At 51.8% G+C, this 23,152-nt stretch overlaps 1 protein-coding gene across 4 annotated transcripts in view; it reads left to right on the forward strand.

The window, feature by feature from the left end:
- The window catches only part of LOC122253996 (uncharacterized), a 505,659-nt gene extending 483,808 nt beyond the window's left edge, over positions 1–21,851 (forward strand). For 3 of the 4 annotated variants that reach the window (XM_086530436.1, XM_086530435.1, XM_086530437.1), the window contains 6 exons: positions 18,986–19,209; positions 19,447–19,689; positions 19,862–19,996; positions 20,197–20,325; positions 20,442–21,349; positions 21,617–21,851. In XM_086530436.1, the coding sequence (XP_086386562.1) occupies positions 18,986–19,209; positions 19,447–19,689; positions 19,862–19,996; positions 20,197–20,325; positions 20,442–21,349; positions 21,617–21,851 (1,874 nt within the window). Of the gene's footprint in view, positions 1–18,985; positions 19,210–19,446; positions 19,690–19,861; positions 19,997–20,196; positions 20,326–20,441; positions 21,354–21,616 lie in introns of all 4 variants that reach the window. The other variant, XM_086530438.1, reaches the window with a different exon arrangement.
- Positions 21,852–23,152: the final 1,301 nt, after the last annotated feature.

Consider the following 23,152-nt stretch of genomic DNA (forward strand, 5'->3'; position numbering starts at 1 on the left):
TGTGCGTGTGTGTGTATGTGCCTGTGTAGGTGTTGATATATTTACGTCCGCGTATGTGTACATGTTCGTGTATTTTCCCCCCGGAGCCACGTCTCGAGATCCCACTGCAAGAAACAGACAAACTTTTCAATTACAGCTGATCATATCTCGAGCCCCTTCCGTCGACGTGTGTAAATCTTGCGGTGAATACGTAACGGCGGGAGTTATATTTAGTCATGCCTCCCCCCTCCCCCTACAGTCTCCCCTGGCTGCCCTACCCTCTTCCTTCCCTCCCTCATCTTTATCTTCTTCCCTCTTCCCCCCCCCCCTGTCTTTTCTCCTTTCCCCTCTTCTCCCTTCCCTCTCCCTATCTTCTCTTCTCTCCTCTCCTCTCCCCCCACTCTCTTCCCTCCTCCCTCTCATCTTCCCTTCATCTTATCTCCCTCTTCCTCTTATTCCCGTCTTCTCCCCCTCATCTTCACTACCCCGCCTCCCCTTCTTTCTTTCCTCCCGCCTCCTCCTCCTCCTCCTCCTCCATGAGCTCGTTACCTGGTGATACACACTCCGCACTCGTCCCCGTGGCCAGGGGGATGGGCGGGGCCAGCGGCGAAGGGGCGTGGTCGGTGGATTTAGGCTGTGAGGAGAGTGGGTCGTCTGCCCTTTTTAGCAACTCATGTCATCCTCTCTGTCGTCCTTGCCTCGTTCGGGTTACTTAATGCTATGGGTGCGGGTGTCATTATGAGTGTGTTTGTGTTTTTGTTTTTTTGTATGTGTTTGTGTTTGTATGTGTGTATGTTTGTGATGGAGTGGGAGGTGTAGCGGGAGTCGCGTCGGTGTAGGAGTGGTGTCGGCGCGGTGGTGTGGCGGGCAGAGCCGGGTGTACGGCGGGATAATACCTGTGATCAGCAGGTGTACATCACGGCCACCCGCTCATTGTCGGGCTCTGGCAGCCATCTCCCGCTGACGGTAGGCGGCTCATCCCGCCACGCCACGCCACATCCACGCTACCGGACACGCCACACCAGATTTGGTGTCGGGTACTCATCGCATCACACTTGTTAGCACCCAAACACACACACACACGCGCGCGCGCGTGCAGACTTAGGGTATGTACACACGCGGTTATTTTCGCAACGTTTGCGTGACTTAGTCATCCACTCAAGGCAGCTCCGCACCTGTCGAAGTTAGCGCGTCACTCGCAAGGCACAGAATGGGACGTCGACGCGTCCACAGCCGCGCTCATCGGCGTCACAGAGACCAGCGGCAAGGCGATGAGCGGCCGCAGCATCCGCGGAAGATTGCGGCGATGCTGGAACGACTGAGCCGATCGGAGTCCAGGGCAGGGACTCGGTGTCGGCGATGCCCGCTCATGCGCGCGGAGGTGAGGGCATGGTCGGCGGGACTTGGTGGGGGACAGCATGCTATTCCGGCGGTCTATCTCGCGGAGAGGGACCATGAGACTGGGTCATGCTTATGCTGGGCAAGTGCGGCTGACTGGAGTCTGCTGTTAGCAGGCGGGGACCCGAGTATACACAGGAGGCTGTTTGTGCACCGTGACTGCCGCAAATGCATCTGCCGAGAACGTCCGCGCCGCTTCGAATACGCCGAGACGACTGGCCGGGAGAAGTGTTGACGCGGTCTGGTGACTTTATTGGCACGGGAACGGCGGTCGTCTGCTCCCGGCCTCCCCCAGGTGCTTCGGCAGACGCGGGCGGGAGTCGGAGGGCATCGCAGGTGGGACAAACGTTTCTTGGCACACATGCCGAGAACGTGCGTTTGCTTTTCGCTTAGTCTCGGCGCTCAAGTTGTTTCGCTTTGGCAGCGTCCGTATCTATGAGGCCGCTGAGATACTCCTCCTCGGGTTTGGAGCGAGGCAGTGCAGTTAGCGGAGGCGGTGGTAGCGCTACGGCAGCGGCGGTGGCGGTGGAGGAGGAGGAGGAGAGAAGGATGAGGAGGAGGAGGAGGCGGTGGCAGGAGCTTCTGCATGGTGCCGGCAGGTGGCAGCAGCGGTCGGGCGGCGCGAGGGACCCGAGGCGCCCCGGTACACAACACCTCATCTCTCCTCGCTCGCTCTGAGTTATTGCTGCTCCTCCCGACGCTTATGGCATGTCAGGGTTGGGGGTGTTGGGGGGTGGGGCTTGTCCTGGACCGAGGAGGTGACATGCCCCTTCAGGTTCTCCCGCTCGCTGACGGAGGCGATGCAGGCCGAAGTGCATATCGCTGAGGGAATTACCCCCAAACACAAGGCTTTCGAAATACGAGCTGATTAAGTGAGGGTAAGTGACTCTTCCTCCTTTCCAGCAGCAGAAAGGCCAGGAAGGCCAGAAAGGCTCTCGGGCACCAGCTTACAGTAATGGCATTTGCGAGTTTGTGCGGCAGGTTGCAGTTTTGACTTGTGTCATCGTAAATAATGATCGTAATTAGGGCTAATGATATATCGCGAGACACACGCCATTAAGGCAGCCAGGGACACCACGAATCAGATAAAAGTTCGAAATGGTGTAGGAGGGAAGAGGGGAAGGGTGGGGTGGTGGTGGGGGGTGGGGGCAGCAACCTGATTGGATACACATATGAACGAGATGAAATCGAAAAGATAGTACGGAACAGAAAATAAAGAGAACGCAAAAGAGAGAGAGAGAGAGAGAGAGGGGGGGGGGGGGGGGGGAGGGGGTGGGGGGGGGGGGGGGGGAGGGGGGGGGGGGGGGGGGGGGGGTGGGTGGGGGGGGGGGGGGGGGGGGGGGGGGGGGGGGTGGGGGGGGGGTGTGGGCGGGGGGGGGGGGAGAGAGAGAGAAAAAAAATGATAGCCTAAATAGGATAGACTCAAAAGAGGGTGTTTGAAGAGCATTTAAGGAGGTGCATGTATTTTTTAGGGTGCAATAATTGTGTGGCCACTTGCGCTCGCGTTACGCGCTCCCTCTCAGCATTGCCTTTGTTTCTTCTATCGATCCGAGCCCCCTCCTCCCCCTCCCCCCCTCGCCAGATGCCGCCGCACCGCTGACACTTATCTACAATGCAATTTTTCGCCCTCTCTTCCTGCGTCCTTTGGCACGGGATTAGAGCTCGGGGCAAGCAGTCCGGCGGTGTCGTTGCAGGAGCCGAGATATGTTGCAAGGCGGAGGCACAGCGGCGGGAAAGAAATGAGAAAAAAATATGGCCGACGCGGGGTAGGGGGCGCAGGCTGGTGTCGGCGCTGTCATTTGATCCTCCAAAACAAGCCGCTAACAGCTTTCCAATTGATAAAAATGGCAGACAGTCCTTTTATCGCGATGTCACAATATTAATTTTTTCCCCTCCATACGGCCGTTTGTCTGCGAGGGTCGGGAGGGGGAGAGAATGAGGGAGGATTAAGGAACAAGGGAGGCTTTGAGTAAAAGAAAACGTTTTCTTTATGCTACAAGATCGTTTATGTAATGCAGGCGGAGCGATTATCACTCGGAAAACGCCACCGAAGACAAAACAAAAGACACAACACGTGCGTGCGAAACAAGTCGCCAGAACTCCCGCCAATTCTCTCTTATTTCTCCCTTTTCGTTTCTTTCTCCCTCTCCGGCCTTCATTTCGTTTCTCATTCCCTATCTATATTAAGCCTCAAGCCTTACAACCGAAAGAAAGAATTAGAAATGATAACGAAATTAAAAAGAAAAGCGTAAAACATCCTCCGAGGTTCTGCCGACGCCCGCCCGCCCGGAAACCTTAGAGCACCGAACCTGACGCTGTAGCTAGGTGGCAATCGCGACCCGCCCCTTTGATGGTTCATTTGTGGTTCTATGGCTTGTAGACCCGTCACGTTGCCACCGTGTTCCGACATGCTCTGCGGTGCGACGCCGGCGTGGGAACACTAGCGGGGTTATCTCAGAGTTAACCTTAGCGGAGGTGGATATGTGTTTAAATTTGTTTCCCCCCGCTCGTTCTTGTCTCTTTTTTCACGTCATCTGGGTGTTTTTAAAAATTCTATTGCAGATTCAATCTATTTTGTTCGTTCCTTCTTTTGATATAGTATGTGACAAGTTTTTTTTTTCTTTTTTTAATAGTGAACTTATCGCAAATTCAACTTCAACGAAGTAGCGGATACACGCACTGATTATCCTCGGCGCGCGTGACGCTGTGTGCTCAAGTAGACACTTTACCTTCGTTTTATTGCATTTAAAGAAACGGTAACTTTGGTGATGTCATTTCCAGTGATTTCGTTTTAACTGTAATTTGTTTTTTTTTCTCTCTTTTATTCATTTATTGCGGTCTTGTTCACCGGATTTGATTTCGTTTTTTTTATATATGTATTTGTGGCCGATTTTTTTTTTATTTCTTTGCCCTACGTATTATTTTTTTTTTATCTAGTATTTCCGTGACCTTTCGGTAATCTTATACTTCAACATTAATGTAAGATCGAACAACTTACGTGTCCGATTGCATCCTTTTCTCTGTGATATACCCTGTTCCTCCTTCCGAACATGTGTCGTTCTTTTTCCGTCATTTTCCCTTCCTCCTCCTTTCTTCCTCTTGCCTCTCCTCTCCGCCCACCATTCCCGCTCCCTCCTCCCTTCCTCTTCTTCCTTCCGCATATTTTGTCTCTTTTCCTCCACGTCTTCCCCTTCTTTTCCTTCTCTATTTCCTTTCTTCTCCTTCTTCACCCCCTCTTCTGTCTCTCTCTTTCTCCTTCGCCCCCCCCCCTCACTTCGCTCTTCTTTTCCATCTCTCTTCCTCTTTCTTCCTTTCCTTCTCTTTTTCTCTTTCTCTTCTTCTTTCGCTCCCTTCTCTCCCTTTCTCTTCCGCCCTTCCCTTTCCTCTCTCCTCCTCCTTCCCATTTTTTGTTAATTCTTGTGCTTGCTCTCCTTCTTTCTCTCTTCCACCTCCATCTCCTCCTCTCTCTTGTCTTTCCTTCTCTTTTTCCCTGCTCTCTTTCCTTTTCTCCCTCTTTCCCCTCTTTTCTTCTTTTATCCTTCCGTCCCTCTTCCTCACATTTCTTTTCTTACTCTCTCCCTTCCTTCCTTGTCCCTTCTCCCTCATCCTCCCTCCTTCTCCCTTCTTTCCCTCCTACCTCCTTCTCCCTTCTCTTTTTTCTTCTCTTGTCCCCCCCCCCCCCCGATACAATGTCTGTGTTGCCCCCGCGTGTAATGTCTTCTTATTATGTTCAATTGGGCTGCCAATAACACCGTCGTTCTCCTGCCTGGCTAATGTTCTCGTGTTCTCTCGCCTTGATGATACTATCGCGTTCTCTCGCCTTGACGTTAATATCGTATTTTATTCCCCAATTCACCTCCTACCCTCCCTCCCTCCCTCCCCCCCTCTCCTTTCTTCCTCTCCTCCCTCTCCTCTCTCTCTCTCCTCCTGCCCTCGTCAATAATATTGTGTTCTCTCGATTCGACATTATTACCGTTTGCTACTTCGTCATCATTATATATATATATATATTCTTTTTTTTTACTCACTCACTCACTCTCTCTCTCTCTCTCTCTCTCTCTCTCTCTCTCTCTCTCTCTCTCTCTCTCTTTCTTATATTTGTTGTCTTTGCAATTGCTGTATATCGCGCAGCATTTTTTCGCCTTCGAGTGAAACCGTATTAAGTTATCCCGCCCAAAACACATCGTCCCGGGCAGCCTGCAATATTGCAATGATGTGATCGGTGTGCAACTCGCAATGCGCTGTTTTCGATTTAGAATTATGTAATGTATCGGCCGGGATTGCAAGGCATGTCCCTCCTCCCCCATGATATGTGCAGGATTTTATTACACCGTGCGTATCAAGAAAGGTCTCAGTGTCTGAGCGCTGCGTCGTTGCCACTCGCCGGAGAATAAACGTGCGAATTCCATCAAAATTCAAAACATATATTCGGCCTTTCACCCGCTCCAACGGAACACACACACGCGCATGCACACACAATGGGTTTAAATCCATTATAATAGCTGAACAATATGCTTGTGAGCTATTATGCGCGGCCAGGCCTATTACCGTAACAAAAGCTGCGATTATCAGGCTCCCATTACCGACACTCCGCGTCCCTATAGACGGCAAAAAATGATATCATAAAAAAGGGTTTGATCCCCGCCTCTCGATGGGTCGGAACCCCCTTAAGGCGACCCGTCAATGTCGTCTTCTCAGCGACATCTCTCCGTTTTGAAGAGTTACGGAGTCGACTATGCGTACGCGGTTACGTAAGAGGAGGTCAAGACAGCCGCTTGGCGACCGTCAGGCCAGCGGGACAGGGGGCGGCGGCGTATCGGGTCGAATCGAGCGGGTTATCGGCAGAAGCCATGGGGAGCGACGCCGCCTGACAGGATTACACCCGATTTTTTTTTTTTTTTTTTTTTTCGGCACGGGGTAACTCTTATTCAGCGGCGTGTTCCGCGGCGTGTTAAAAGTCGACGGCCTGTGAAATTACAAACCAAATGATGACGATATCATCTCGACGCGTAGGCCTAAAGAGCGCGCTGGAAATGATAGGGTAATTAAGTGAATTAGGCTCTCTCTCTCTCTCTCTCTCTCTCTCTCTCTCTCTCTCTCTCTCTCTCTCTCTCTCTCTCTCTCTCTCTCTCTCTCTCTCTGTGGCTTGGCTTTGTTTGGCTTGGCTTTTTTTTTTATTATTGTTACGGCGGCCTTTGAGTTTATTGTTTCGGCGGTCGGAGGTTTGGGTGACGGGGGTAGGGGGTAGGGGGCAGGGGGGGTTCTCACGCCTTCAACTCCGGCATAGCATCGCATCGAGTTCGTAATTAATTGCAGCCTTGAATTTATTCCGTCGGTTATTTACGAGATTATTAGCGAGGCGGGAGGATTGGGATTATACTTCAATGTCCCCCGGTGGAAATAACAGGCCACCGGGAGGAGAACTGGCCCGTTTTTTTGTTTTTTTCTCTCTTCGTTTTCCTTGATGACAGATTTGAAGATTGACCTCCGTGGCGTAACGCCTAGTCATCGGCATCGGCAGCGAGAGGCGCCTCGGCTCCGAATTCCACCTCGGTATTTGGTATCGGGATTACATAGACTCTAATGGAAGACAAGAGCGCGATGCCCCAATTACGGTGGCGTCGGCGTGCAAAATGGATGCATTCCCGCCGCTTCGCCCGTGACGATCGCATGGCCGCTCTCGCCTTTTTTTTTTTTTTTTTTTTTTAGCTATTTATTTTTATTATTTTTTTTTTTTCGTTTTTCATACTCGCATTCAATAATCGATACGATGATAATGTATAATTCCTCCCGAGACGGCGATGACAGTTGATTACGGATGAACCTGTAATCAACCACAATAAACGAACACCACCGGCGACCCGCTGAGTTACGACATCCTGCGGCTTAAGGAATACATCTAGGACAACGAGTTCCGATCTGCTATCCCGCCCTTCGCCGCCGCCACCGCCGCCACCGTCGCCGCCGCCGTCATCGCCGCCGCCACGCCGCTACGGTGTGTGTCGGCGAGGCGGCCTCCGACTTTGAAATTTCGAAAGCGGATTCACTCTCAATTCGAGTATTAGCGGGAGTTGGGTGAGAGGGGTGGGGGTGGGGGGGGGCGCCGGACTTGCCCTTTGATGATTCTCATTATGAGTTGTTGTTTTTTTCTATTCCTTTTTTTTCGTTTTTGTTTTTTGTTTATTTTGTTATGCCGTATTTGCGGTCGGTATTTCCTGGAAAAGTCGGTGTATTGCTAGCCGTTCAGATTTTTTTTTTTTCTGAAGTAATAGAGGAGCTAACTTCCCTTCCATCTCTCTTTTACCTTTCACATAATTCTTCAGAGATATACACATCTCTCTCTCTCTCTCTCTTTCTCTCAATCTTAATCTCTCATTTTTCTGTCTGGGAAAAATTTTTTTTTTTGGGGGGAGGGGGGGTTTCCCTTTTTTTTTTTTTTTGGGGGGTTTTTTTTTCCCCCTTTTTTTTTTTTTTTTTTTTTTTTTTTTTTTCCCCCCCCCCCCCCCTTTTTTTTTTTTTTTTTTTTTTTTTTTTTTTTTTCCCCCCCCCCCCCCTTTTTGGGGGGGGGGGGGGGGGGGGGTTTTTTTGGGGGGGGGGGGGGAAGGGGGGGGAAGGGGGGGAAAGGGGGGGGGGGGGGGGGGGGGGGGGAAAGGGGGGGGTGGGGGGGGGGGGGGGGGGGGGGGGGGGGTTGGGGGGGGGGGGAAAAAAAATTTTTTTTGGGGAAAGGGGGGGGGGGGGTTTTTTTTTTTTTTTTTTTTTTTTTTAAAAAAAAAAAAAAAGGGGGGGGGGGTTTTTTTAAAGGGGGGGGTTTTTTTTTTTGGGGGGGGGGGTTTTTTTTGGGGGGGGGGGGAAAGGGGTTTTTTTTTGGGGTTTTCTTTTTCCCCCAAATTTCCCCCCTTTTTTTTTTTTCCCCCTTTTTTTTTTTTTTTCCCCCCCCCCCCCTTTTTGGGTTTTTTTTCCCCCCTTTTTAAAAAGGGGGGGGGGGCCCCCCCCCTTTTTTTTTTTTTTTTTTTTAACATTTTCCCCTTTTTTTTTGGGGGGGTTTTTTTTAATTTTTTCGCCCCCCCCCCCCTTTTTTTTTCTTTCCCCCCCCCCTTTTTTTTCCCCCCCCCCCCCTTTTTCTTTTTTTTTCCCCCCTTTTTCCCTTTTTTTCCCCCTTTTCTTCCTCCTCCTTTCCTTTTCCCCCCCCCCTTTTTTTTCCCCCCCCCCCCCCCTTTTTTTTTTTTCCCCCCCCCCCCTTCTCCCTCCCCCCCTTTTTTTTTTTCCCCCCTTCCCCCCTTTTTTCCCCCCCTCTTTTTTTTTTTCCCCCCCCCCCCTTTTTTTTTTTTTCCCCCCCCCCCCCTTTTTTTTTTTTTTCCCCCCCCCCCTTTTTCTCCCCCCCCCCTTTTTTTTCCCCCTCCCCCCCCAAAAAAATTTTTTTTTTTTTTTTTTTTTTTTTTAAAAAAAAATTTTTTTCCTTTTTTGAATTTTTTTTCCCTTTTTTTTTTTTTTTTTTTTTTTTTTTTTCCCCCCCCCAAAAACCCCAAATTCCCCCCCTTCCCCCCCCCCCCCCCCCCTTTTTCCCCCTTTTCCCCCCCCCTTTTTCCCCCCCCCCCCCCCTTTTTTTTTTTTCCCCCCCCCTTTTCCCTTTTTCCCTTTTCCCTTCCCCTTTTTTTTTCCCCCCCCCCCCCCCCTTTTTTTTCCCCTTTCCCCTTTCCTTTTTTTTTAAAATTCCTTCCCTTTTTTTTTTTTCCCCCTCTTTTTTTTTTTTTTCCCCCCCCTTTTTTTTTTCCCCTTTTTTTTTTTTAATTTTATTTTTAATTTATTTATGATAACCTAACATTACAAAAATAATTACGGGGAAGATTGAAAAAAAAAAAAAAAGTTATTTCTCTACCGAGTATCATCCTTGCTCACACATGCAAAAATATCTCATATATGCAACATCAAATTCTTAAAAAAAAAAAAAAAAAAAAATCGTCAACCGGCCGTCCACGTCGAGAATACAAAAGTTTTTCCATCACATTTCCCTTTCCCCCTCCGCTCCTCCCTCTCAACATCCCCCCCCCTCCTCCCCTCCTCTGGACACTGGCCGAGCGGACAGACAGATTGATTCCTTGTTGACAACCACCAAACCTGATCGAGTCCCTCCCTTTCCCCCCTCCGTCATCCCCTTCCCCCGCCCCCTCCACGTCCCTTCGTTCCCCCCGCCCCCCTCCCTCTCTGTCCTTTCTCCTCCCTTAGGCCTCTTTTCCCCTCCCCCTCTGGAGTATGGTTCTGGAATCCTCCAGCATATTATAAAGAGGGTGCATGCACTCTAGGTGCACACACACACACACACACACACACACACACACACACACACACACACACACACACACACACACACACACACACACACACACATATATATGTGTGTGTGTATGTATGTATGTATATATGTATGAATGTATACATATATACATACATACATATACATTATATAATATATATATTATATATTATACATATTACATAATGTGTATGCGAATGCCTCAATCTATGACTAATCTTCTAGTATTTTCGCAGTATTATGGTTATGATCAACATGATCGTTTCAACAAGCGATAGGGTCCTACCTTAACCCCTCCTCCCCCTCACCCCCCCACATCGTTATGACTCGCGGCTTTGTGAAACAAATTTAGATTTTTTCTTTTTTTTTAACCAAAAGGGACGACGATGCCCCGAGAAATATCAGGGACAGAATAAGCAACCAGAGATGTATTTATTCATGCTATTAGTAAGGAAAATACTCGGAGCGTTCTCCACTTCCTCTTCTGTTTATTCTCTTCTTTTTTTCGCCATCTTACTTTTTCTCCTCTTTTATTTTCTCTCTTTTCTATTTGTTTCCCTCTTGCCTTCCTTCACCCGCCCTCCGTCGAAGCAGTCACTATGCGGGGTCGCCGTTTCTTTGTCTACCCCAATATTTACTTCTCCCCCCCTTTTTTCCCCTCCACCTTTTTCCTTGCCCCTCCCCCCCCTTCCCCTTCCTCGCATCTTCATTTTGTCCTCTCCTTTTCTCCTTTTTTATCTCTTCTGCCCAACCTTTTTTATGCTTCTTTCTCTCTCTCCCTTTTCCACTTTGTCTCATTTCCTTCCCTTCAGGGCAAGCCAGAGGGGGATGGGTGGGATGGGAGGCGGGGGAAAGGGTGGGAGGGGGTGGTCCTCGGATTCCTCTATGCTTCTGGCCGGTCGGCGACATTAGGGAAGGAAAACAGTCGCTACAGAATAATATTTTCCAGATGATGCTCGCTCGCTCTCTCTCTCTCTCTCTGCGTCTCACCTCTCACTCCTCTCCTCCCTCTTCGCTCCTGCCTTGTCTCACTCTCTCTCTCTCCCTCTCTTCTCCTTCCTCCTTCTCTCCCTCCTCCTCTCCTCTTCTCTCTCTCTCTCTCTCTCTCTCTCTCTCTCTCTCTCACACACTCACTTACACACACAGATGTGTTTATATATATATATATATATATATATATATATATATATATATATATATATATATATATATATATATATATAATGTATGTATACACATACATATACATATACATATAAAGTCTCGAGGGTCTCTTTTGTAAATAGGGTGGACGAGGGATTTAATACATTATTCAGTTGCACGACGCAAAACTCCGTATGACCGTCCAGGCGGACACAATATTGGGAGGGGGGAGGGGAGGGGCGCCTTGTGTTGTTGGCGTCTCTCTCTTTTTCTTTACACTGCGCTCTCTCTCTCTCTCTCTCTCTCTCTCTCTCTCTCTCTCTCTCTCTCTCTCTCTCTCTCTCTCTCTCTCTCTCTCTCTCTCTCTCTCTCTTCTCTTTCTTTTGTTGGGAAGTTTAGGGAAAGTTTTAGATAATTACTTGGATTACACACATTAGAGGCGAGACGGTATTAAAAGTGTAGTAACTAATGTTCAAGAGAGGGCAGATGTGCTCGCTTCTCCATCATAAAGTTTTCCATGCCTTAGCCCGTTAAAGTCTGCGGGCATCGCGCGCCGTGTTTGGGGGCAACATTATCCAACTGCAAACTGTTCGCGATATTAAATCTTGGGTACCGTCATTGATGCACGCGGACCTCTACTACCGTTTCTTCAGTCAGTGTATCAGAAAATTTGCCGACCATTTATTAGATTTGACTTGATACCATCAACACTGCAATTGAACTTTTGTCTACGCCTATTCAAAACTCGTCTACGTACAAACGCTAATATCTCATAAACTAAGACATTGCTAAGGCATAGTGTATCAAAACCAATATGCACAAAAAGAGTAATCAATCTGCGAATAACTTGAGTCGATGCAAACCGGCAGAACGATGCGAAGGAAATAGATAAATTTTAAGGAAAGAGATAGATAAAAAGGGATTCTAACAAAGACCCGTAACCACAATTCCAAACAGCTATACATCTTCCCATCCTTAATACTTAAGTCACCCGAGCATACTAAAAAAAAAGACAGAAAGAAAAAAAGATTTGAATAAAAAAAAAACACCAATGGATGAAATGTATGATGATGTATGCATGTGAAGGGGCCTGTGGTCAGACGAACGGGCCCTGAGGCGATGGCGAGAGGAAGGCGAGGGGAAAGGATCCTGCAGGAGGGGAGAGAAAGAGAGAGAGAGAAAGGTAATGTGTCCAGAATGAGGGTTAGGTGATGGAGGGGGAGGAAGAAGAGAAGAAGGAGAAGAATGAGGTAAGGCTAGGAGGAGGAGGAGGAGAATGAGGAGAATGAGGTAAGGGTAGTAAGAGGAGGAGGAGAAATGAGGATTGAGGTGAATTAGGCAAGAGAGGAAGGAAGAAGAGGTGGATACGACGAGGATGGGGGAGGAGGAAGATATAGAGGGTGTAGTAGAGGAAGAGGAGGACGTGGAAGAAGAGGGAACGAGGAATAACGTAGTGAATGGAGTTTGTAAGCGATGTAGTTTGTACTTGTGTGCCTTTAAGTGTAGGTCTATTTGTATGTGTATGTATCGGTCTATACCCGTCCTTGTATCTGTGTTCGCGTACATATGTATAAGTTTATGTTTGTACATGCGTCAGCGACACGTGCTTAGATAGCGATCTCGAAAAAAAAATTGCATACAAATTGAATGATTAGAGACCGTGTGATGACCCTGGCTGAGGGGTGAGTCTACAAGGAAGGGGGGAAGGGAGGGGAGGGGAGATTGGGGCGAGGGTAGGCCTATCGCTGACACCTTGGCAACATTGTCAGCGTGTCAGCTTGGCAAACATGCACGCGCTTGGAGTTGACGTCAATGACTTCCTCGGGGTGATTTTGGGGGGCCACCTAAACGAACTAAACTACTTTATTCTTTCTTCCTCTCTGGGTCCCTTTCCCCTCCACTCCACTCCCCACTCCCAACATCATCTTCGTCCCCCCCCCCTCTTCTTCCTCCCCCTCCTTCTCCCTCCCTCTATCGGTCTTCCAAGGTGACGATAAGGGAGCTTCCGGCATGACCCTCTCTTATCTATGCTGGAATGTCCACGGCTGCTGCTTCTGATGTTGTGGGACAGGGGGGGATGGGTGAGAAGGAGGGAGGGAGGGGAGGGGAGGGAGAAGGGAGGAAAGGGGGAGGGGAGAGGTGTATGAAGGAGGAAAGGGGAAGGGGAAAGGGGTATGAAGGGGGAAAGGGAGGGAGAAGGGAGGAGAGAGGAAAAGAGAGGGACGAGGGGGAGAGGGAGGGGAAGGGGGGTGGCAGGAGGTCGTGCTCGGTGAAGGACGACGTCTCACGTTAGCATGCCATGACTTGCATTATCAGGAAACTTTGCTGGTTAATGGAGAGTGACTTAGAGAAAGAGGGAAAGAAGAGGGAGACACTCGGAAGTGGAGAGGACAGGAGAAGGGGAAGGAAACGGGGAGGGGGGGGGAGGGGGAATGATGTTTAGGATTTTATTTGGATTGGCGAATCGTCCTTCTCTTCGTCTTTTCTCTCTTTTCTTTTCGCACGAATTCGTCGGGAGCTTTTTCCAGCTTCTCTTTTCTTCTCTGTTCTCGGTCGTGGTCTTTGTGGCTCTCGCTTTCTCTCTACTCTACTCTCTATCTGTCTATCAATCTATCTATCTTTCTCGTGTTCATTCTTCTTCCTCTTCGTCTTTCTCTTGCTCTTCCTCTTCCCTTCCTCTTCCACTACTACCACCCCCAGTACCCCCTCTACCTCCTCTTCCTCCCCCCCCTACTTCCTCTACACCCCCTTCCCTCCCTTCCGCCTGACAAACGCCTCCTTTCAGCAGTTCGTGTCATTTCGCAGTCATTCCTACCTCATTCCCCCGCCATTTCTGGGTCGTTTTGCCCCCCGGCGATAACACCAAATTGAAATCTTGACCTGCAATAACCTGGCCACCCACAGCCCGGATAAGGCAAGATGAGGTCATCACTGGTCAAGTGATAAAGGCTCGGGGGACAGAGGGAGGGAGGGAGGAGAGGTGGGAGGGAGGGGAGGGAGGGATGGGTGGTTGGGGACAGGGAGGACGAGAAGAAGGAAGGGGAGGGAAGAGGAGGGAGGGGAGGGGAAGGAGGGGAGGGGAGGGGAGGGGAGGGGAGGAAGGAGGGAGGGGAGGGGAGGGGAAGGAGGGGTGGGAGGGAGGGAGGGGAGGGGAGGGATGAAGAGGGAAGCGGAGAGAAGGGAGGGAGGTGCTGTTGAGTGATGGCGTACCTTGATAGCTCCCGCTCTTTGTGCTTGCCCGCTTTTTGTCCCCCTCTCTCACGCGCGCCTCTCTCTCTCTCTTTCTTCCCCTCCCTCCTCCCTCTTCTCTTTCTCTCTCTACTTTCTTTGTCTTTATCTTTGTATTTTCCCTCTCACTCTTTCCGACCTCGATGCGTAAAGGCAACAGCAGGAGAAGGAAATGAATTGCTTAGTAGGGCGGAAGGGGAGGGGGAAGAGGAAGACAAGAAATAGGAAGAGGAAAGGAGAAAAGGAGAGGAGAAGAGAGAGACAGAGACAGAGACAGAGAAATAGAAACAGAAGGGGAAAAGGAGAGTAGGCGTCTGGTGGCGTCGTCGGGCCGAGATAGGAGCCGCCGAGAATGAATGTCCGAGGGAGCGAGCGAGTAGTCTGGCCATCATGGTGCTCTTTATTGCTCGCCCGCGCACGCTCCTGTCGCTTGTGCCTTTGGTGACGCGGTTGTCGCTACTTTTGGGGGTTTATCTCTATATCCGTGAGAGAGAGAGAGAGAGAGAGAGAGAGAGAGAGAGAGAGAGAGAGAGAGAGAGAGAGAGAGAGAGAGAGAGAGAGAGAGAGAGAGAGAGGAGAGGAGAGGAGAGAGGAGAGAAGACAGGGATAATCGACTGTCATATCATGATTCCTTGCTTAATAATGGTCTAATTTAAATAAGAAGTTGGTAGAAATACCCTCAGCATGACGTCACTGGCACACTTAGCCTATTATCCTGCTCCTGTTGCGTCACTGGACCGAGCGGCGGCGGCGGAGGCGAGTGGCTCACGTGACCCGAGTGCCGCACACCTCGCTAAGCACGCTTGCTTAACTCGTGTAATTAAACGAGGCAGGTCGTGCTGGACTGCATGCCGTCTCCCCTTCCCCTTCCCCCACCCCCTCCCTCTCCCTCTTAGTGTTCGTTCCCTTTTCCCCTTCCCCTCCGTTCTCACATCTTCCTTCCCCATTATCTTCCTTCTCTGAGATCTATCCCTCTCACTTTTCTCCTTTCAGTGTCCTCCGGACCCCCTTCCCTTTCCCTTTCACTTTCCCATCCCCTTCCCCCTTTCCTCCCCTTTTTCCTCCCTTATCTCTTCCCATCCTTTGGCATCTGCAGAAAGAAGAGAAAGGGATTGAGCTTGGAAGAAGAAAGGGCGCACAAGGAAAGGAGTATTTGGGAGGAAGAGGAAGATGAGGAGATGGTGGATGGGGAAGAAAGAAAGGGGAAAAAAAGGCGAGGGAGAAGAAAACAGATGTGATTATTAACGAGAGAAGCAAGGGAAGGGGAGTAATCCATACTCCTCCCCCCCTACCCTAAGAAAAAAATCAAACAAACAAACAGACAAACTGAAACGTAAATCATGAATAAATAAGCGAATGCGAGAATCATTTGAGGGTTTAATAAAAGTCGATCCAAATAGATACGAAACAAGTGTCAGAGCCCCGCCGAGCAGAGGCATCGAGGCGGACAGAATGCAGGGAGGGTCACGCACTGACGGAGGCGGGGGGAGGGGGATGAGAGGGAGGGAGGGAGGAGAAGAAGGATGAGAGGGAGGGAGGGAGGGAGGGACCTGTTGCACACTCACACACACACCTACCCTGCCGGTCACACTCCCTCATTATGTATGCAAAGACTGATTAACGGTATCACTTTCCCTTCCTGATGGCCGCGGTTTATGGCCGAGGCGAGGGTGTGATTGCGCGGCTCTGCGATCACCTGCGCTCCTCTTGTCGCAGGGGTGGGGGGTGGGGTTGCGGGGGGCAGAGAGGGGATGGTGGTAGGGGGTAGAGAGGGGATGGTGGTAGGGGGTAGAGAGAGGAAGGGGATGGTGGTAGGGGGTAGAGAGAGGAAGGGGATGGTGGTAGGGGGTGGGGGTGGGGGTAGAGAGAGGAAGGATATGGTAGTAGGGGGTAGAGGATGGGGGATGGGGGATAGAGAGGGAAAGGGATAGGAAGGGATAGGTGGCTGGGGAGGCAGGGAGATTTAATTTCGAATGGGTATATTTGCTGCTTGTGTCATGTCATGCTTGGTAGGTTTTCAGGGAAGCTTGTTTGTTCCTTTGCTCACATTTTATCATGATGTCACGGGAGTCGAAACGATTATATCAGTATAGAACGAGGGCGTCGCGAGGTGGGCGTGTGGGCGTTGGGAAGAGGTTTAAACGAGGAAGGAACGAGAAGCGGATGGAGAGTTGGAAACCGGGGTTAGGGGAGGGGGTAGGGGGTGGGGCTGGGATAGGGGAATGAGGGGGTAGTGAGGGAGGGGATGAACAACTTTCCCCCGCGGAGAAGGGTTGACGGCCACGCTCACGCACGCTTGACCGCAGACAATCAGGAGACCCGACCAATTAACATTATTCGTGAAAGGTCAATCGTTTCGCAAATCAACTCGCCTTGCATGTCTGTATGTAAATTTATGAGGCGGTGGAGAGTAGCTTTCCTTGAGCGTGCGCCGGCTGCTGCCCTGCCCGCCCTGGCTGTTGCGTGTGCACATGTTGACATTAATATGCAGGCACTGATTGCACACGGCATGTGCGTGCTTTCGGACAGAGACACACAGGCATGCATACGAAATGACATACTTTATCACTCAGTCAATACACACACACACACACACACACATATATATATATATATATATATATATATATATATATATATATATATATATATATATAAACACATAGACACATACACACACAAGTACTAACACATATACTGACATACACGTAGACGCGCGTGCTAACATCCTGACCTGTTCCCGAATGCATCGTCTGAAAGTGGGTAATAATACGTATTCCCAACCGTGAGTCACGTGCCATGACGGACTCAGGAGCTGTGTCACGTGACCTCCCCCCCTCCCCCATCTACCTCTGTCCTTTTCCCTTTCTCGCCTCCCTGGCCTTACTCATTTCTCGCATCTCACTCTCCTCCCTTCCCTCTCTCATCTCCCTCCCCCCTCCTCGACCCCTCTCCCTTCCTCCTCCCTCTCTCCCTCCTTTCCTCCCTCCCTTCCCCTCTCTCTCATCTCCCTCCTTTCCCCTCTCTCTCTCTCTCATCTCCCTCCTTTCCCCTCTCTCTCTCTCTCTCATCTCCCTCCCCTCTCTCTCTCTCTCATCTCCCTCACCCCCTTCCTTCCCCCTCCTCGCCCTCCCCCTCCCCCTTCCTTCCGCCACGCCGTCCACATAAACTCATCAGTTCGATCCCTATCCAATTATAACTTTTTTCAGCTGTGACTTGGGTGGAGAGAGGAGGGGGGGAGGGAGGAGCAAAATAGAGAGGAAAATGAAGAGCAAACGGAGACGGAAAATGGGGGGGAAATAATGAGGTAAAATTGAATGGGTATGAGGATATTGATGAGACGTGAGAGGAGGGGAAGAAGAAAAACAAAAACGGAAAGGTGAAATGTAATGGAATAGAGAGGGGGTGCGGAAGGGTAGGAAGTGTGGAGCACATTCGCGCGCACTCAAAAACACACACACACACACACACACACACACACACACACACACACACACACACACACACACACACACACACACACACACACACACACACACACACACACACACACACGCATAGCCCCCCACCCCCTGATTGACACATCAAATGTTCACGTCAGCGCTACGAAGCCGAGGAAAAGCCGTTGCCCTATTTAGCCAGGTAATTCCGTCGGCAACTTTTCCTCCGCCGAAATAATAACTCCGACGAAGACACTGGGGGGAGGAGGAGGAGGATGGGGTGGGGGATGGAAGGGGGGAGGCAAGACCGTGCTAACCTCCTAGGCCCTCCCCCTCCTCTTCCCGCACGTGTGTAGGGTCGGAAATCCCAGGTCGGACGAAGAGCGAGTTCGACCTTCCGGCCGTCGTCTTCCGACTGACCTTTTGATCGGTCGTTTTAATTAGTGCTTTGTCGGGGGGGGGGGGGGGCTGAAGAAAGGAAAGGGGGAAGGGAAAGTGGAGAGAAAGAGAGAGAGAGAGAGAGAGAGAGAGAGAGAGAGAGAGAGAGAGAGAGAGAGAGAGAGAGAGAGAGAGAGAGAGAGAGAGAGAGAGAGAGAGAGAGAAAAAGAAAGAGAAAGAAAGAAAGAAAGAAATAGAAGACGGGAAGGAAGAAGAGTTAATTTGACAGGGAAAGGAGTAGCATATTTGTGGTTTTGAAGGAGGGAAGGGGGGGGGGGGGGGGGGGGGGGGGGGGGGGTGGGGGGAAGGCGGCGGAGGGGGGGGGGGGGGGGGGCGGGGGTGGGGGGGGGGGGTCTTCGGGTGTGGGGAGGGGGGAGGGGGGGGGGGAAGGGAGTGAGTGTGTGGAGGGGGAGGGAAGTAGAGGAGATGGGGGTGTAGGGGGGGAAGGGGGTTGGAGGTAGAGGATGGGAGGAGGAGGAGGAGGAGGAAGAGGAGGAAGATAGAAGTGTTGTGGCATCCCTCTTGTCACTGAGATCCCGCCGGGAGAGAGATAGAGAGGAGGAGAGAGGTAGGAGAGAAGATATGAGAGATCGAGTGTGAGAAAGAGAGGGGAGAGATATGAGAGAGATAATCTCTTGTTAATGTGGCTATATTTAGATGCGAATTTGAATACTCGTTCAAGGTGGAGGAGTTTGGCCGCGTTGTTGCAATTCGCACCTGCCTCGTTCTCGCCTGGAGTTGGTTGATTAGGAGCTGTAGCGCTCGTGTTCTCTTCCCCCCCCCCCCCCTGATTTTTACCTTAGGAAAGGCACTTTGGGTTGTCTGTTTTCCCTCTTCCGTCAGTCACTCTCCCTCGTCCTCCCTCTCTATCATCTCTTCTCTCTGTCTCTTCTTCCTCCTCCCTGTCCAACCTTTCTCTCCTCCTTGTCTCTCCTTCCTCCTCCTCCCTGTCTCTCCTTCCTTCTCTCTCTTCCCCTCCTCCTCTTCCCTCGCACTCCCCCTCCCTCTGTTCCCCGCTCCGCTAACGTGTGTCTCCCTTGCCTTACAGACGGCGCCGTGAACGGGTGCGAGCGGGACGACGTTGTGAGCGACTGCGGCAGCGACGGCGCCCACGACCACGCCCTCGACGACTCCATGGACGGCACGCCGCCCTCATCTGAGATCCACCCACCGCCCAACCGGCCGCGCTCGCCCACGCCCGTCGGTCTCCAGGGGCACGCCCAGATGCAGCTTGTTCCCACGCCTCGGCACTTCCATCCCGTTATCAATCTGGTGAGTGGCACACGCGCACGGACACGTACATGCACGCACGAGCACACACACGTACACGTACTTGGACACGCGCACACGAACATATGCACATATACACATACACAAGCACATTCATTCAAGTACACAAATTAAGAGAAAGCAAAAAGTATTTACTTTGTAAAATTCATGTAAGTCTGTTACAACTGCTTTGAATATATAAGATAATGACGTAAGCATTAACCCCCCCCCCTTCCACAGGCAAGGGACCTAACCAGCCGCTCAAGCAACGGGGGAGGCGGACGCACGCCCACTCCGTCGCCGCCGCCTATGGTCGTCCCCCCTCATATACCGCCGCCCCATCCTTCACCCTCGCCCACGCCCACATCCGCCGCCCACACGCCCATCAGCAGCGCATCCTCCCCCACCTCGGCGGCCGGACCCGCCCACTCTGTGCAAGCCGCCCTCGCTGCCTTGCAAGCCGGCTCGCTCTCACTCAACCAGGTGAGTTGATTCACAATTCATGATTATTTCTGATGAATTAATTATTCATGGCACTACCCATCCATGTTGATTTACGCTATAAACTTCATCATCGTCATCCTGATCATCGCATCAAAGAGTCAAGCGTTCTGATAAAAAAGATAATTGACTGAGCGCCTCCTCCCGATTCCAGCTGGTGGCCCTGGGAGCTCAGGGACCAGGGATCCTCATGCAGAACCAGCTGGCGGCGGCGGCAGCGGCGGCCAACCAGATGCCAGTCTCGTCGCCTCTGCCCAGCCTCGGCTCTCTCAACCCGCAGGAGCTCCAGGTGAGTGCGTGGCTCTCAGCCCCTTCCTCTTCTGGCCCGTGACCTTCCATGGTCACTCTGATGATTACTTCATGATTAGTTTATCTTGATCTTCTCCTCTGCTTGTATCTACTCTTCCTTCTGTTGTTGTTCTGTTCTGTCGACGTATATGGAATGTAACTTGTCCAAATTGGAAGGATGATGTATATATTCCTTTGCAGGCTTTGCAACAAACTCTGTCCCAGCAACAACAGCAGATTCAGCAGCAGCTCCAGCAGTTTATGCTGTTCTCTCAGTCAGGTGCAGCCTCACAGTTGCCTCCTCAGGCTCAGCTGTTCCTTCAGAGCCAGGTAAGTTGACCCACGGTTCATCTGCGTCGTGCATTTGGTAATGGATTCTCAGAATTGATCATAATGCAATTTCCTCTGCACTCGACTGACTCTGCATGCTTCTTCCTCCTTTGCAGCAGCTGCAGTACTTACAAAACCTCCTCCAGCAGGGCCTGTTGGCCTCTCCTGGTCTGGCAGGGTTGCAGGGTCTGCAGCCACCCGTCTCCCAGGCGCCATCCCAGACCGCGCAGGTGCGCAACGTGCAGCATGCCGTCGCTCAGGCAGCCCAGCAGTTGCAGCAGCTGCAGAAGGCCCACCAGCAGCACCAGCAGCAGCACCAGCAGCAGCCCCCGCAGCAGCAGCACATCCCCCGCGACGTCCGCGACCTGCGTGATTTGCGAGACATCAGGGATATGCGGGACCTGCGGGACCTTCGGGAGCTCCGGGATATGCGGGAGCCCCCCCTTCGGCCCCCGCCCCTGGAGCCGCCCCACGTCTCAGGCTCCCCCATGGCGCCCCACCTCACCCCGCACGGGCACATGCCACGCCCTCCTGTCTTACCCCACTCCCCGCCTCCCCCCCGCCACTGGGAGCCGCCCCCGGAGGAGCCCACGGACCTGGAGGAGCTGGAGCAGTTCGCCAAGACGTTCAAGCAGCGGCGCATCAAGCTGGGCTTCACGCAGGGCGACGTGGGCCTCGCCATGGGCAAGCTCTACGGCAACGACTTCTCGCAAACCACCATCAGTCGCTTCGAGGCCCTCAACCTCTCCTTCAAGAACATGTGCAAGCTGAAACCGCTGCTGCAGAAGTGGCTGGAGGACGCGGACAAGACGGTGACGGACCCCACCACCCTCAGCAACCCCCTCACCTCGCCCGACAACGTGGGGCGCCGCCGGAAGAAGAGGACCTCGATTGAGACGAGCGTGAGAGTGGCGCTCGAGCGGGCCTTCCTCCAGAACCCCAAGCCGACCTCGGAGGAGATCGCCATGCTGGCTGACAACCTTTCCATGGAGAAGGAGGTTGTCAGGGTCTGGTTCTGTAACAGGTAAGTACGTACCTTTGTTTCTGGTTCTCTTGAAGGATTGCCCTTTGATAGTGTGAGCGGTTGAATGTAGCGCGTCAGTGGAGGCCCCTTCTCCACATGTTGCCAAGATCTAAAAGGTCTCAACACTATCAAACCTCAACCTTATTTCTTGGTATCTCATCGGTACGCGACTCATGGCCACATGCTTGTATGATGAGTCTGTAAATGACCAGAGGGAGTGACTGGAGAGCTCGAATAACGCCTTTTTCCTTTTCTTCTCTTCTGCAGACGCCAGAAAGAGAAGCGAATAAACCCTCCCACGAGTGGGATGGTGAGCCCGCCGCTGAGCCTCAGCAACAGCTCAGTCTTCAGCACCGTTCCCATCTCCTCTGCCCTCACCCTAACCAGCCTGGGACAGCCTCCCCTCTCCCCCGTGGGACCCTTGCCGTCACCCTTGTCTCTGGTCACTCACAGCTACCCTCCAGCATCACCACCAGAGTCTGCTTCCACAAAGTCAGAGTAGGTGGGTGCCCGGGCTCCTTGCGAGGCATTGAGGCCTCTCAGGGCAGCCCCCTGGCACCTGCTCTCCCCTGCCACGCCCCGCCCCTTTCGTGCAATGCCTCACCCCTTGGGAGGCGGGGACCTGTGGCTCTACGGGGCATCCCAGGAGTAGCGCCAGGAAAAGCAGCATTGTCGTCCTCCCTCGCCGGGGGAGCCAGCGCCACGAGGACGCTGCGTCGAGAAACAGAATCTTGAGCTCCGGGAGAAGGATCCTGTGTCATTGTTGTTAGTGTGTATGTGTGATGGTGGTAGCCTGGCTGCCACGGACTCACACGGGTCTTGCAAGCCTCACCTAGCCATGGCTGCCAACAACAGGCGTGATCATATCAGCGTGGCAAGGAGGCGGCCTCGGCGGACCGCGCGGAACATGGGACAATGCACCGCCGCGCCCAAGTGTCACACGATCGCAAACACGAGCTGAGCCTGGACATTGCCCCGCAAGGTGCCCGCCGTTACGGCAAGTGTAGTGCGAAAACTGACTCGAGGAGGACAGTGAGGAGGCGCCAGGGTGCAGAGGGTCCTCAGAGGAGCGAGTGCATTGCGTGACGCGGCGACGTGACGCGGCGACGTGACGCACGGTCAGGCCAGGGCGCTCCCCACGCAGAACCTAACCCTCGGGCGGCGGCGAGGTGCCCCACTCTCGCTCTGTCTCGCTCTTAAGGTCTTAAGATGTCAACTGTGTCGTTAACAAGTCTAACTGTGTCAAGGAAACGAGGAAAAACGAGATTCTAATACTTTTGAAGTGAAACTACGGACGGCAAGACAGTGGGGGGCCCAGCCGTGGCCTCGGATGTGAATCTTGGCAGTAGTTTGTAAGAGGAACGGGGTACACCGGGAAAGTGTTTTTATGTGTAGTGGTTAGATAGATGAATGATTTCTGTATTATCATTGGAATACTGTCTATGTGGCTTATTTTATCTATGAGTACTAGTGTAACATTCTAGTAATGTCTACTTAAACAATCTTGCCTAATTCGAAATGAAAGTTCCTGCATATAAAATGAAGTACGTAACTTTTAAGATACCTCAGCCAAACAGTGGTGTTTGTGGGGCGGTCGGACGCGGCGAAGGCTGGGCGATTCCAAGGTGCATTTTTACTGTTGTAGCCTCAGAGCGCGAGGTCCCAGCGGCGCCCCGCCCGGCCGCTCCCACGTGTGTTCTCTACTCCAACGTTGTGATTGTGTAGTCATGGAGTATACTTCCCGTGGATCCATTATGTTAGATTCTTAAGGGCTTAGTGTATCAGCATCGCCCCGCCCCGCCC

The sequence above is a fragment of the Penaeus japonicus genome, unplaced genomic scaffold (genome assembly GCF_977035675.1).
Source record: "Penaeus japonicus unplaced genomic scaffold, GWHDUDI00000001_assembly GWHDUDI00000033, whole genome shotgun sequence".
NCBI lineage: Eukaryota > Metazoa > Arthropoda > Malacostraca > Decapoda > Penaeidae > Penaeus > Penaeus japonicus.